The sequence below is a fragment of the Pteropus vampyrus genome, unplaced genomic scaffold (genome assembly GCF_000151845.1).
Source record: "Pteropus vampyrus isolate Shadow unplaced genomic scaffold, Pvam_2.0 Scaffold10, whole genome shotgun sequence".
NCBI lineage: Eukaryota > Metazoa > Chordata > Mammalia > Chiroptera > Pteropodidae > Pteropus > Pteropus vampyrus.
In genome coordinates this window covers 7,638,890-7,653,928 of record NW_011888791.1, presented here as the reverse complement: position 1 = coordinate 7,653,928, position 15,039 = coordinate 7,638,890, and the positions used below count along the sequence as shown (strand labels likewise).

The 15,039-nt window shown below is 35.3% G+C and overlaps 2 protein-coding genes across 4 annotated transcripts in view; both read left to right on the top strand.

The window, feature by feature from the left end:
* TOGARAM1 (TOG array regulator of axonemal microtubules 1) overlaps positions 1-2,803 on the top strand; it is a 68,015-nt gene extending 65,212 nt beyond the window's left edge. For both annotated transcript variants that reach the window (XM_011376203.2, XM_011376189.2), the window contains 2 exons: positions 865-951; positions 1,671-2,803. In XM_011376203.2, coding sequence (XP_011374505.1) covers positions 865-951; positions 1,671-1,924 — 341 coding nt within the window. In that variant the 3' untranslated portion in view covers positions 1,925-2,803. The remainder of the gene's footprint in view (positions 1-864; positions 952-1,670) is intronic.
* A 5,300-nt stretch (positions 2,804-8,103) lies between these two features.
* PRPF39 (pre-mRNA processing factor 39) overlaps positions 8,104-15,039 on the top strand; it is a 30,432-nt gene continuing 23,496 nt past the window's right edge. For both annotated transcript variants that reach the window (XM_023522117.1, XM_011376135.2), the window contains exon 1: positions 8,104-8,239. The gene's annotated coding sequence lies outside the window, so the exon portion shown is untranslated. The remainder of the gene's footprint in view (positions 8,240-15,039) is intronic.

The following is a 15,039-nucleotide window of genomic DNA, read 5'->3' as shown; positions in this document are numbered from 1 at the left end:
AAAATGGTATGGCCACTTTAGAAAATATTTTGGCAGTTTCTTAAAAAATTAAACATGCACTTATGATATAACCTATCAATTGCATTCCTAGCACTTATCTCAGAGAAATGAATACTTCTGTCCATGCAAAAACCTGTACACAATTGTTCATAGCAGCTTTATTTATAATAGCTAACAACTAGAACAACCTGTATGTAATTCAGTGGATTAGTGGTAAAACAAACTAGGTGACATCCATACCATAGACTGCTACTTAGCAATAAAAAGGAATAAACTGTTGACACAGCACATTTGGACTGATCTCAAGGTCATTACTCTGAGTGACAAAGCCAGTCCCAAAAGATCATGTGCTGTAGGATTCCATTTGTGTAACCTTTTCAAAATGACAAAATTACACAGATGGAAATTGAATTAGCGATTTTCAGAGTTTAGGGGCAGTTAAGAAAGAAGCACTGGATGTGACAATAAAGAGGTAGAACTAGGGAGATCTTTGTAGTGATAGAATAGAAAAATCAGTAAAGGTAAAAATGCCCCCCAAAAGTAATTTTTTTCTCTTTTTTGATAAATTTATATATTGTCATTTAGATAGAATAAGATGCCTAGAAGATAGGCATCTATCTCTTTTTTATACCATATGATAGTTCCTTTAATAATCTATTGTATTTTTATTTCTCATTTTCTGCAAGAATGTTACTGTTAAGGTTTTATGGAGAATTTTAAATAGTGATTAGGTAAATTAAAGTCTTTTAGATACATTCGTAATCATTTACATATTTTTTTCCTTTTATTGCTATGTAATGGAAAATAATTACAGTCTCATAACTCTTTAAACATGTCTCCCTCTATGTCGTTCTTTTTGTTTAGACAATTACTTACTTCTACAGCCATTTTGCACAAAAGCTCAGTTTTTAAATGGAAAAGCAAAACAGGATATGACTGAAAAGCTTGCTGGTAAATATTTTTATATTGTTAATTCTAAAGAAATATTTTATTAATTAAGGATAAATTGATGAGTATTAAATTTTAATTTTAGGATAGCTACCCAAATTCAGTATCATTACCCATGAAATAGCAAGAAATTGTATAATGATTCCCCAGGACCTTTTAAGACTTTTACCCCCAAAATTTTCTTCAAAAGGATTTTATCCTTTTTTTTTCTAGTAAGTATTTAGTCTTCCTGTTAGTAAAAATAAACAGGATAAATAAAAAGAATTAAAATCAAGTATTAGTATTCATAGAAAACTGCTATTCCAACTTATCTATTTGATAAAAAGTCCATGGGTCGAAATGTATAAATTTTTAATTAACTGCATTTGGAAAACATTAAGATGAATTTTGGGTTTGTTTCCTGTCTTCACTATTTTTGCCTGAACCTATCATTGTATATGGAATTCTTATACTTGAAGATCCCAATCTTTGGGAGGAAAGTTTCTGACTTCTTTTAAGATGCCTAACATTTTAGAAAAAATGGCATTGGGGAGAGGCTATTTTATACGCTTTTTAATTAGCAGAACTTGAATTTATTTTGTATTACTTTTTTCTTTTTTATTAAATTTATTAGAGTGACATTGGTTAACAAAATTATATATACAATTTAATTAATGATACATCATCTGTATGAATTTGTTTTTTTAAAAAACCTTAATGTTTACCATATTTTTGTATTTCAGATATTGTTATGGAACTCTATCAAAGAAAGCCCCATGCCACAGAACAAAAAGTGTTGGTTGTTTTATGGCATCTCTTAGGGAACATGACAAATAGTGGCTCTCTGCCTGGAGCTGGAGGAAATATACGAACAGCCACAGCTAAGTTATCAAAAGCACTTTTTGCACAGATGGGCCAGAATCTGTTAAATCAGGCTGCATCTCAGCCACCACATATCAAAAAGAGTTTAGAAGAATTGCTCGATATGACAATTTGAAATGAATTATGAATCTTTCATGAAATATAGTATGATGAACAAAACTGTTTACATGATGACAGATGGAACTTTTTTAAAGTTACATTTTTCAGTGCCTGTACTTCTCATCCAGTAAATTAAGTCAATGGCTATGTTTATTTGCATCCTGTAAGTACACATCTGTCCTGTATCAACCCTACCACTTGTACCCATCACACAAAAACCCAAAATAATTAATGTAACCTAATATTCTTGAAATCTGAGACACATGGAATTAATTCAATTTTAATATTTTTGAGAAAAGTCCTGCTCATTTGCACTATCCTATAAAAACCGCAATTTGTTGCCCTATATGTACAATTAGATTTGTAATTAAAAATATACTTTTTATTATGTAATCATGTTCTTCTATGTCTCATTACTCAGTCTTATTTTATGAAGTGGAAGAAAAGTCATTGAACTATGTTATCGTGCTTTTTGTGAAAACATGTATTTCTCAAATCAGTCTGCTAATATGATTGTGCAGTATTAGCTTGCTTTTGCTGTTTTGTGTTAATGTGATATATTTGCTTACCACTTGGGTTTAATCATCTACGTAATTGTGAAATTTAAAAAGTTATAATAAAGCATGATGACCAAAGTTTTAGGAAACATTTAAACATTTTAAATGCACGTTTAAGAAAACGTGTTGAATGTAACTTCCCTATTTTTTGTGCAAACACTAAATTTTATTTCTATTTGCCCTGACATTTATAAAGGTGTTATTTTGCTGCCCAGTTATGTAATTCTCAAAAATAGTGCCAGGTGTTCTATAGCTTTTCTCAGAATTCTTGGGCTATAAGTACTGTATGCATCTTAAAAAAGAAGGAATGTTATAAAATAAAAGGATTTATTTCTGTAGATGTGTGAGAGCTGTCCTATTTTTCCAACTTCTATATATGTTAAAATGGAAAAAATATATATTGTAATATTAACCTATCACTTATACTCAATATACTTGATATCATATTGACTTTTCTCCTTTGACCTGGGTTATAATTCTAGATATGCAGGAAAGTAACTGTGACCTTGCACAAGTCACTTGCCAGGTCTAGGCCTCAGTTTTCTCATCTCTAAAATGTGAGGGCTGGACCAAATGATTTTTAAGGTCTCATCTTGTTCTAAAATTTTTATGATTCTATGTTGCTGTTTATTCTATGATCACTTTATTACAATTGTGGATTATCTTCATTCTTTTTCATTTCGTTTGTCACTGACCAGTTTTTTAATGTATTTAGCTGCTTTTTAAATTGTGAGTCTTTGTATTAACCTGTGACTTCTGAGGAGAAAAAAAAATGAGTTTTTAATGCCATTAGAAGCTAAGCTGAAAGGAGAGTAAAGACTTGGTTCCTTTTTCTATTTATATATATTGTTTTATAGTTACATACATACTTTTAATATACTTTATTTTTTCTCCTAAGTGTATTTTATTATGTTTCTATACTTTAGGTCTGAAGTTGGCAAACGTTTTCAGAAAAGGATCAGAAAGAAAATATTTTTGGCTTTATAAGCCATAGACAGATTGTGGCATATTCTTTGTTTTTGTTTTTTTAACAACCCTTTAAAAATGTAAAAAGCATTCTTAATTCAGGCCAAATGAAAACAGACCTCTAGTATAGTTTGCCAACACCTGGTGTAGCCTCTTTAATTTCAGTTGTAAATCTGAAATCATCATTAAATTTTGATTCAACACTTTACAATGTGTATCACTGAAACCATAGTTATAGATTCCAAGTTTTATTAATTTTGACCACTGACCTTGTGTCATTACAAATGTGACTACTAAGTTTGCATTGATTGAGGGATAAGTTAAATTTTAAATTTCAAAGATAAAAGAATACCATTACTTTATGTATAAGTTTAATTGTCCCTTATTTTAAATAGATGTAGTTTGAATTTTGCCTTGAAAAAGTACAATAAATACAATCACTACTAATAAGGTGGAGATTTTATTTCACATAGTCTGTATGCTTGCTTTTGTTATAAAGAAATTAGCCATAATGTAACATAGAGTCTCAAGCTGTAAAGATCGTCTCTATTTTAGTAACTTCTTGATATTGAGCACTCAGAAGCCTAGCACTCTGTTATCAAGAACTGTTATTAATCCAGAAGTCAGCAAAGAATTGGAGACTGATCACTGATTGAAAGAATTAGAGGGGTGGTTCCATTGAGTAGTACCTAGCACGTCTGCCTTACATACAGAAGGTCCTGCGTTCGAGCCCCAGCGGAGCCACGGCCCGTACCCCCAGTGTGCCAGGCCCTGGGTGTGTTCTGTGAGTGCCTGGGAGGAGGCGCCCCACCTTCAGAGATCCAGCTCTCAAGGGAGATGGCAACATCCCTGGGTCAGGGGTGGAAGAGAGGGGGGAGGGGGTCAAAAAAAAAAAAAGAAATAGAGAAAAGCTGAAGGCCTGAGTAAATTGAAATAAAGGATGTTCTTTTATAAGTATTGATAATTATAAAATCCTAACCCCACTAGTATTCTGACTAAAAATAAAAAAATTTTAATGGAATCATTATCATACAGTCATTAAAATGTGAAATACTTTAATCACAGAATTAAACATTCATAATGTGTTAAAAGAGCCTGACTACAAAATAAGTACAGTGTCTCTATCAAATATATATGCACACAGAAAATAGAACTAGAATTATATACAACAACATGTTAATGGTGGTAAATCATGGGCAAAGTAGTTTTTTTTTCAGTGTGCTATTCTGCAATTTCTATTTTTTCAGAAATGAGCAACATGTATTGCTTATGTAATGAAATTTAAGTTACAACAAGTGAAGGTAATACGAAGAGAATGTGAAAATAAAGGCAATGTGAAGAGAAAAAATATGGTAATAAAAAAAGAGACAGTAAAGAATATCAAAGTGCTGAGAGATATAGACACATTACTAGAGGGAGGATAAGTGAGGAAAGCAAACTATTCAAAAAGTAAAGCACATAAAAAACTTTGATTTGGAAAGCATGGATTTGGAACCCAGCTTTATTATTAACCTGCCAAGCCTTACATACATCTTGGAGTTGTAAGTTCAAAAATTAAAATGAGATTCTTTATAAGAAAACATTTGTAAACTGAATTCTCTATAGGTAACTTATTATCAGCAGCAAATGAAGATGAAGAAGGGTGAGCAGAAACCTTATAGAAATCTTTAGTAATGGTATAAGCTAAGCCTACTTATTGCTAGTTAACTGGCTGAATATGTCAAGTGAAGGCAAAATTAATTAAGCACTGAAGTATTATTAATAATTTATTGTCTCATAATGTGTACTGTAAAAGAACTTAAACTCTTAATTCATGCTTAAATTCGTCTCGGCAGAATGGTGGGATAAGAAACTTAAAGGCATTAAAGTAAATTGCAGATTAAGCAAAGTACCGTTTTTTTTAATATTGAAGCATAGAATGTGCAAGACATATAATTCAAAAACAAAGATCTGGTGGTACCAAATTATGACCAATCTTGAATGACTTTTTTTTTCAACACTGTGCTTAGAGTAGTACCTTGACTTATCCTGGGTGCTGAATAAATAGTACTTGAATAAAATAGTGAATGATTCATAAGTTTGAACTTTATTCTTGAGATAGAAAGCAATGTTTTCAGGATTGGAAGCGGTGCATTTAAAGTAACCAGTAGCAAAGGATTAGATAGAGTAAGGAAAAGATGTAGGCAAGGAAATCAATTTGGAAGCACTGATCCATAGCCACCTGTGGCAAATGGATTTCATTAAACGGTCCATCTTAAAGGATTGATAGTGTCTGCCTGTGCAGTGTGTTGAAAAAGATTATGAAGTTATGACAAGTTTAGATGGGAAGGAGTGTCGTGATCTATCTAGGGTTTAAAGCCAGACTCTATATGTAGTAAAGGTCTAAACTATAGTAGAAGCAGTGAGAATTAAAAGAATGGATTTGAAAGGTGTTCTGGTGGTAGGATTGAACTGGGTTGATGATAAAGATTTGGAAGATAAAGGAGTCAGCAGTTAATGAAGTTTGTAACTCTAGTGAGTTTCTCTAGTGAGGCTTTGCTTTTTTATTTAGAATAGAAGGCCCTTCCTTGTGCTTCTACCTACATTTCTTTGGCCACGCTTAGATTCAAGGGAAGCTGGGAAATTGAGTATATTAATTCCTAGCCTCAATAGTTGAGGAAGATAATAAGGAAGGTAATAGGAATGCATATGAGTGATCCTACCTATAATCTGTTATATTCTACATCCCCCACTCTGATGAACCACAATGGCAGTTTATGCTCCCAGGAATTCATTTTACTTTGGAACCAGTGTCCAATAAATTCTGAAAAGTCAGCACATTTTTCCCAGTGTGAGGTTACCTTGATAAGAATCCAAAGATATCTTTGGAGGAATAGTAGTTATAGGACAGAGTTTGTCCACACGTCTCTTAGCAGGGCCAAACACTAAACACTGAAAATAGTGGAGAAATATTGGTTATTTTATTGATGAATGGTGCCATCCAGGAGAACAGGAAGCTAATGCTAGTATGAAGGCTGGCACGATTATGAAAGACTGTATTTTCAATGTTAAAATGTTTTAATTTTTCTTGTAAGTACTGGGGCAAACCAGGAGAGTGGAAGCAATAGCACTGGCTTGAAAGGTAAGATATAGAAAACTAGAAGAAAACAATGAATCTGCCCTGAATAAAGTTGAAGCAGATGAATTTTTGCAAACTGGCTATTAGAGGAGGTTGGGATCTTGGAGCTAATCTTACTTACTGATGAAGAATTTGAGATCACCTTAGGAAAAGTTGAAAGAATCAGTAAAGGAGTGAAGAAGGCCATTAAATGGCAGTGTTGTAAATTCCAATCTATCACTCTTAATAGCCTGCTCCTACTCATAGTAAACATCTAAAAGTTGCTAGTTAAACCAGTAAAAAGCATGGCTGAAGTGTCAGAGAATCCAAAAAGTTTAACTTGAAGAACAGGAAAGGGAAACCTGCAACTAGATGCAGTTTGATGAAAGTGAAGGCAGAGGGAAAAAGATTACTTTTGATCATTGGAAGCAAGGGTCGTTGAGGAGATTTATGATTAACAGGGCTGTGGACAGGAAACATTATTATGCAGAGAAATATTTCTGGACTCAAATTCCAGAGGAGGAAGTTACAGCCCAGCTTTGATACTACTGAACCTTGAACACAGAAGAGGGGCTGATTAGATGGGTGAACTCAAGAACCTTGTAACAGAAACAGGAGAGGCCAGACCGGGGGGGGGGGGGGGGGAGTTATTTTTTAAGTGATAAAAGTACAACTGAAGAAGATTGCTAAGACTGGCAACACAATTCCAGAGGATAATTTTACATATCCCTCTGTTGTGACCGAAATAACTAGGCCCAACTCGAGTGCTCTAATCCAAGAGACAGTTTATTAGCCGGCGGCTGTCCTTGCCAAGGAGCAGCCCGGAGACGCAGGGGCACAAAGGTTTTAAGCCCTCGATTCCATCCCCCACATCCTTAATTTTTACACAAAAGACTATATCTCCTCCATTCATTAACTGATAACTAAGGGGTGGGTAAGCAAGCAGGGGTACAGAAGCAGAATGCGTCATTGTTAAAATATTTTGTACCTATAGGCAGTGATCCGGCCAGTAAATCCCTCTAGTTAATAAATTTTTAGCAGATAACTAACTAGAAGTGAGACATGGCAGTTAGCACGTACCATGTCTTATCCTTAACCTATTGTTTCTAAAGGTGAGGTCACTACACCTCTAATATTCAGTTCCTTAAGCCCCTAACTCCACTATTGTTTACTCTTCAGGTAGCCTGAGTGGAGTGTGTCCATATACCATTTTGAGATTTGGGGGTTTAAGGATGAATTTCTGTCCATTTTTAGGTGGGGGGTAAAGCCTCAACAATTGTTAGGAAACTTTAGATTTTCTCAGTAATATTTTTCTTTGGGCGGGGGCTGGACGCTGTCTGCATTTGTGATCAGGGGTATGAAAGGCCCTAAACACTCTTCAGGCTTGGGAAATCCACACAGAGCCGGGAAACTGAGCAGGATCTGCGGCCCCGCCTTCGGTGCTGGCGGGTGGGGCCGGGCCGGGGCCAGGGCGGGGCCAGGACAGGGTTGTCTCTTGGACCCTGCGGGAGGCCATGCCTGCGCGCCGCGCAGCCACGTGACTCCTTCGCCTCCTGGAACACCGGCGCATGCGCGCCGCACTCTCGACGAGGCGGCCGTGGCGCTGGCGGCTTTCTTGCGGCGGCTGTGGGGACTGAGACTGTGGAAGTGCCATCGTCGGCTCTGTTGGCCCAGACTGCGGCTCATGTCTTTGCGTCGCATCCATCGTCAGGTCAGCAGGGGTGGGTGGGCGCCTTGGAATTAGCTGAAGAGGGTGACAGGCTGAGCGTGAAGGGGCTCGCCTTGTTTCAGGCCTCTCTTGGGCCGCGGCCTCTCTCTCCCGCCCTGTTTGCGGCCTTGCCTGGCCTCAGCGCCCAGCTGTCCATTCTTTTCTCCTTCCCACCTGTTGGGTGGAGCAGTGCGAGGATTCTTTTCTTAGACCAGACGTTTCTCCTATGGGTGCTTTATGACTGGCAGGGAAATGTGGGCCTCCACACCTTGATTTAGGAAGAGATTTGAGAGTAAGTCTGAAGCACTTGCTTCCCCGAGACCTGGAAACCATTGTGGCTGGGACGACTGGAAGTGGAAGGGGTTCAGTAGTATCCTCCAGAAGTCTGGGAGAATATAATACAAATTCTGTTAAAGCTTTTAGGCTTCTTGTGAAACGCGTTCTGCGTTCTGACTGCATAAGCCACTCTTTTGGGACCCTGAGTCGAGCACCCAGAGATCTACCAGAGCTTTTGACAAGATAGGATAAAAGCAGAAAAAGTAAACATTAAAAATCCTAGTAGAATCTTTTAATGAAATTGATTTAAGAATAATGTTTACCTTTTGTAGACAGAAACCAATACTGATGTTTTTCTCACAGTAAAATTACATCTTTAAGTTAATAAATAGTACTTTAAAGTAGTACTGCTTTTAATGTATGATTGGTGATACCATAATACCACATTATTTTATGCTATTAAACTTACTTTTTAGTTCGATATTCATGTTGCCTTCTCTTTAAGGTCTTAAAGTTATTTGGCAATTGTTCTAATCTGTTAAGAAGTATTTTAAACTTTTCTATATCTGGCAAGGTTGAAAGTTAAGAATGCAAGCCTCATAGATGGAAGTATGAAGCTTCTGTTGGAACTTAAGTGTTTGGGGCCCTGTGAGCGTTTAAGTGGATTTAAAAAAAAACCGGGCAACTACTGTCAGGTATTCCCTACACCCTCCCCCTTATAGCTTCATTGTAGAGTTGCAAAAGTTTCCACTCTTCCACTATTCAGCCTTTGGTATGGAAAAGGCGAATGAAAGGAATTCTGCTAAAGAAGACTAGTTCTTAGATTGTGAACTCTTAAATAATTAGGGGTTGATCAAATTATTCTAGTTAGTAGGCCTGAAGAGATATTTAAAGTGAGAATTGAAAAGCAGAAAATTTTTAGTGTCATTGATATTTGGTACTGTTTTTTACTTGCTTAGCTTGCTTAGCTATAGTTGACTAAGAAAAAGAATTTTGTAAATCAAATAACAAAATATGGGGTGTGTGTTTTTCAAGTGAAAGAACAACCTTCTGTGGTATGTTAACAATTCCACATAAAGCATAGGATTTATTTTAATAGCCAAAGGAGAAAGTAGTAGTTCCAGCCAAATGATGATTTTTTTTTTCCCCCAAAAACCCGAAGGTGATGCAGACATTTATGCAAATATCTACCTATCTATATCTATCCATCCATCCATCCCAGTTCCTGGAACCTAATAAGTTTTTAATGTGTGAAAACTTAAAAAAGGTCAATCTGTGACTATTCTACTTAACCTCTGAATACAGTTGCTAAAACAAGTGGTTATGATAGTCTCTTTTCTTAACAACTTGAGTCTTAAAAATGGACTTATCTGATGAGGCACAGAGTAACTTATAAATTGCAAAGCTGGTTGACTTGTATTACTCCAACTAACTCTCAGTCCGTAGCGATGTCTTCGTATTTTTATGTGTTACTCTGTTTATGAAAAGAGTAACCACTGGTATGATTTTGAATACCTCTGTGGCCATTTTCTAGATAAGAGATGAATGGGTTGAACAGGATTGTAAGAAGTAGGATTCTGAATATATTTGCATGTGAGAGAAAGGGAGGAAGAGTCAAGGATGACTCCAGGATTTTTGGTCTGAGCAACTGGAAGGAAGGATAGGGAGGGCCATGGGTAGAATGGGTTTTTGGGGAGAGATCAGGAGTTCACTTAGGGACATTTTATAATTTGAAATGACTGCATATGTCCAGATGATGTCATGTACCAATTGGATATATGAACCTGGGATTTGGAAAAGAGGTCTGGGCTGGAGATAGAAATTTGGAATTGGCATATAATTAGTATTTAATTATACTGAGATTGAGAGTTAATGGAGATAGAGAAAAGTAGATGACTAAAGACTAAATCTTGGGGCACTCTAACATTAAAAGACCCAGTCTGTCAGGAAGCTGTCACTTAGGAGTAGGACTGATAGTGAGGTAGGATTAACACCAGGAGATAGTGTGATCTGGAAACTAAGTCAAGAAAGTATTTCAAAGAGGAGGACATTATCAGCTCTAGGAGTGTGTTGAATGAGAAAATGTGAGAGCTGAGGACAAAATCTTGGGTGCTACTAATTCTTATGGTCCTGAGAAGAAAACTGATAAAAAGTAGAGAGCAGTGATTAAGAAGCAACTATCTTGCGAAAATGGTTGGAAGAAGTGATCCAAGTCAAGAATTCAGGGTTTGACTTTTTATAGGAGCAGAGATACTTCATCCATTGTGACTAAGGAAAGGATAATGGTTATGTATTTCAGCGATTAAAGTAGTGCTATAATAGAGATAGAAAACAAAACTTTGACAGCAAAAAGGAAGGAAAATTAGAAATGAGGTGAGGGGATTGGGAGGTTGGTACATAATAGATTTACTTCAAGGTATAAAGAATTTAAAAAAGGAAATGGAGGATTGATTAATAGAGATCTAGTAGGATAAAGACTGACCGACCTGGATGTGGCCACAAGGATTCCACAGTATACCAACATAATGGTTATTTTCTTAAGAAAAATTGTGGAGAACACCATTGTTCATGATTAATTCTTTCAAATAGCCTTTAAAAATAATTATTTCTAATTATAGAAATGTCACTTATTTTTTATATTTCCCTTATCGGCATCTTTGTTAATCTAATACTTCTAATAATTTGCCAAGTCATCATTATTTCTTTTAGAGAAAAATTCTAGAAGTGATATTGGTAGGTCAAAGCTGTGATTAATTTTAAGGTTTATACTACATGCTGGTATATTGAATTTCGAGAATATAACCCAAGGGAAATAGCATTTAAAAAATTTACGTGAGGGTGTTTACTGGGATATACTTAGGAAAGCCAAATTTTAGAACTCAAACCAAACCGAGGATTGTATAAGCATATTCAACCATACTGCCTTTCATGTTGATCTATGTTTCTGTGAACATGCCAAACAAGCACTATCTCAATGTGCTCTTTCTGCTGCCTGGAATTTTCTTTTTCCAGATAATATGCATGACTGGCTTTCTTACCTCATTTGCTCTTTTGTTCTTAGCACTTGATATCATGTACGTATTGTAAACTTTACTTTTTTTTTTTTAATCTTTCTATCTCGACACGAAAATGTCAGCTCCTTGAGAATAGGGGCTTTATTTTGTTCATAGCTAAATTTCCAGTGCTTGGGACAGTAGTGTCTGACACACAAAAACCAATCTCTATGTATTGAACGAATATTTTTACACAAGGAAATGAAAATGTTAAATGAAAGTTTAGCATACAATAATTTATATGCCTAGTTTCAGTAAAATAAATAATAATAAAGTATAAACCCAAAGAACAGGAGGAGATATCAGCAGATGAGAACATTTTGGAAGAAAATGGATGGACTAGTTTTAACTGATTAACTTAGGTTTTCGTTTTTCTGTGTTTAGCTGTGTTTGCTGAGAGGGAAGTTAATAAGGAACATGATGGATCTTCCCAAAAAACCCCAGAGAGGCTCAGGAATTAGGTACTAAAGGCCTCTGAAGATGAGAGTGCTGAGTGGAACTAAAAATTGGAGGATTGGTTGAAAGTCTGGTGTAGTTTAGACCCGAAATTTTCCTTCTTCATCTAGTATAGTCAGCAAAAAACTGGATGTTTATTATTTGAAGAGAGTGGAACCATTAAAGTTTTGGCACAGCTGTTGGGAGATTGGGCAGGGGTGAAGCGTCTTAATTAAAATAGGAAATCGAATGAAAGTTTCTATATTGAATAGTGAGATCACTAGCCCTGTTTGTCTTCTTTTCTCCCAGAATGTTTGTTGCCTTCCTTATGTATTTTTAAATTGAAGCATTCTCTTTGAGAAAATTTAACCCAAAGGAAATGATATAAAACACTGACATTTAGTGGGTTCCCTCCAACAGAATGCCATTCTGCACTGAGGCCCACAAGTTGTCTAGTTTCTAATTTGTTTTGTGATGCCTTACACTTCTTGAACAGAATTTGAAGATCACTCTACTTGAGAGATCCAAATAGTTAAAAAGTATTCAGAAGAGACAATGCTGAGAATAGAATAAAATTTAAAGTAAATTATAGGAAAATAACAGGAGATATTGCACCAGAGAGACAGGAATAGGAGACTATAAAATGGATTATTCAGAGAATTAAAAATGGAAATTAAAAATTTGATTCATATATTTAAAACCCAGTAAGAGGGGATATCTCAAGAATAGAATGAGTCAGAGGGATAAAGAAAAAAATGTGGAAAAGATAAGAAAAGTAGAGGATCAATCTGAGAGGTCCAGCAGGTGAGCACTGTGAGTTAAAGAGAGATAAAAGGGAAAACCAAAGAGAGAATTATCAAATAAATAATAAATATAGAACATAAGGATTGAAAGACATAAATATCTAGATTAAAATAGGCCTTCTGAGTGACTGCCTTGCAGGATGAATGGCACTCATCTTAAGGTACATCATTGTAGAATTTCAGAACACCTGAGACGAAGAGAGATCCTAAACGCTTTCATGGAGAAAAAAACAGTTCACATATAGAGGATGAAGAATAAAAATGGCATCAAATTTTCTCAACGGCAACACCAGATGCTAGGAAACCGAATAGATTCCTTCAAAACGCTAAGAAAAAAAAGTATTTTCATTCTATAATTTTATACTCAGGCAATCTGTCATTCAATTGTGAGGATTTTAGATTTGGAAAATTTTAATTATTTCACCCCCACATACCCTTTTTCAGAAGGTTATAGAAATGATTCTTTAAAAGAGGGAGTAAGTCAGGAAAGAAAAATATTTTGGCTGTTATAAGTGAGATTCATCCCAGGAGATAAGTGAAAGGAATTCCTTGGATCAAAATGAACAGACAAACCTATACAAGAGAAATCAGTCTGAGTTGGTGCAGAAAGTTTTAGAAACTGATGGTTTTAGAATGGATGTCTCCAGAAGGGAAAATGAAGTTGATAAGTATGAGAGCCAATTGTTTTTTGAAGGACTTTTTTAACAGCTCTTCAAGGATATAGGGTATAGGGTCAGTTTCTAAGGACAACCAAGCATGTGAAAACAATGATGAAAGATTTAAAGAGGTAGAAGCAAGGAAATGTAATTATATACATATACAAATGTAATTATATACATTTCCTTGCTTAGGAAATGTATGAGATAGCTTGAGAGAAATGTTTACATAAGGCACACTGATGTAAACCTGAATATTGCTTTAAGCCCATAGTGATAGAACTGTGTTGGGAGCACGTGAGAGGGAAGTTTTGTACATATGTTTGGTATAATAGATAAATTTGAATCTTCTCTAATAGACTACAGAAAATGTCTAAAATGGAAAAAAAAAAAGTAATAAGATATACCTCTAGATAAACTGTTGACTTCCAGTTTTTTGAAGTCAAAGTGAACAGCTTTTTTTCTTCCTCGTAGAACTTCTACAAAAGGATTTTAAATGCATCATGAAGTTCATTGTTTTCCTTAGTTAAAGTATGACATCTTAAATTTGGATAACGCTTTCCAAGAAATTCATTGTTTGCTGTGCTACTTTCATTTATGTGAATTTAAAGTTTTTAAGACTTTTACATGCTTTTATCTCATCTGATGATCTTAATAGCCTTATGAAGCAGATAATGCAGGTATCATTAGTCCCATTTAGAAGTGAGAAAAGCGAGAGCAACCTAGGATCATGTGCTATAAAGGGAGAGAAGTATCCCTAACCCCCACCTTTTGTCATATTTATCTTTCTGTGCTTTATCTTATAATGAAAGGTCTGGGAATTCTAATTCCTAGTCTTTTGTACCTTATTATTTCCTGATTTACTTATGATTTAGCTGTTTTCCTTTTTGTTTTATTGTGGCAAAACCATGTTAACATAAAATTTACCTTAATTGTTTTAAGTGTACAGTCCAGTAGTGTTAGGTATGTTCACATGGTTGTGAAACGTATCTCCAGAGCTTTTCATCTTACAAATCTGAAACTATATCCATTAAATACAACTCAGCCATTAAACAGTAACTCCCCTTTTCTCCCTTTCTCCAGTCCCTAGTAACTACCATTCTATTTTCCATTTCTTTGAATTTGGCTACTCTAAATAACTTATAAAAGTAGAATCATACAGTATTGATCTTTTTATGAATGGCCTGTCTTCAGGTTTCATCCATATAACATATGACAGGATTCCCTTCATTTTAAAGGCTGAATAATATTTCATTGTATGTATATACCACATTTTGTTTATCTGTTTGTCAATGGACATTTGAGTTGCTTCTTGCACTTGGCTATTGTGGATATTGCTGCTCTGAAATGGGTTTGCAAATAGCACTTTGAGACCCTGCTTTCAGTTAATTTGTATGCATACCCAGATGTAGGATTTTTGAATCACATGGTAGTTCTCTTAATTTTTTGAGGAACCTCAATCCTTATTTTCTACAGTGGTTGCACCATTTTACAATCCCACCAACAGTGCACAGGGGTTTCAGTTTTTCCTCACCCTCACCAAAACTTGTTATTTTGTTGTTGTTAGTAGCGGTCCTAAT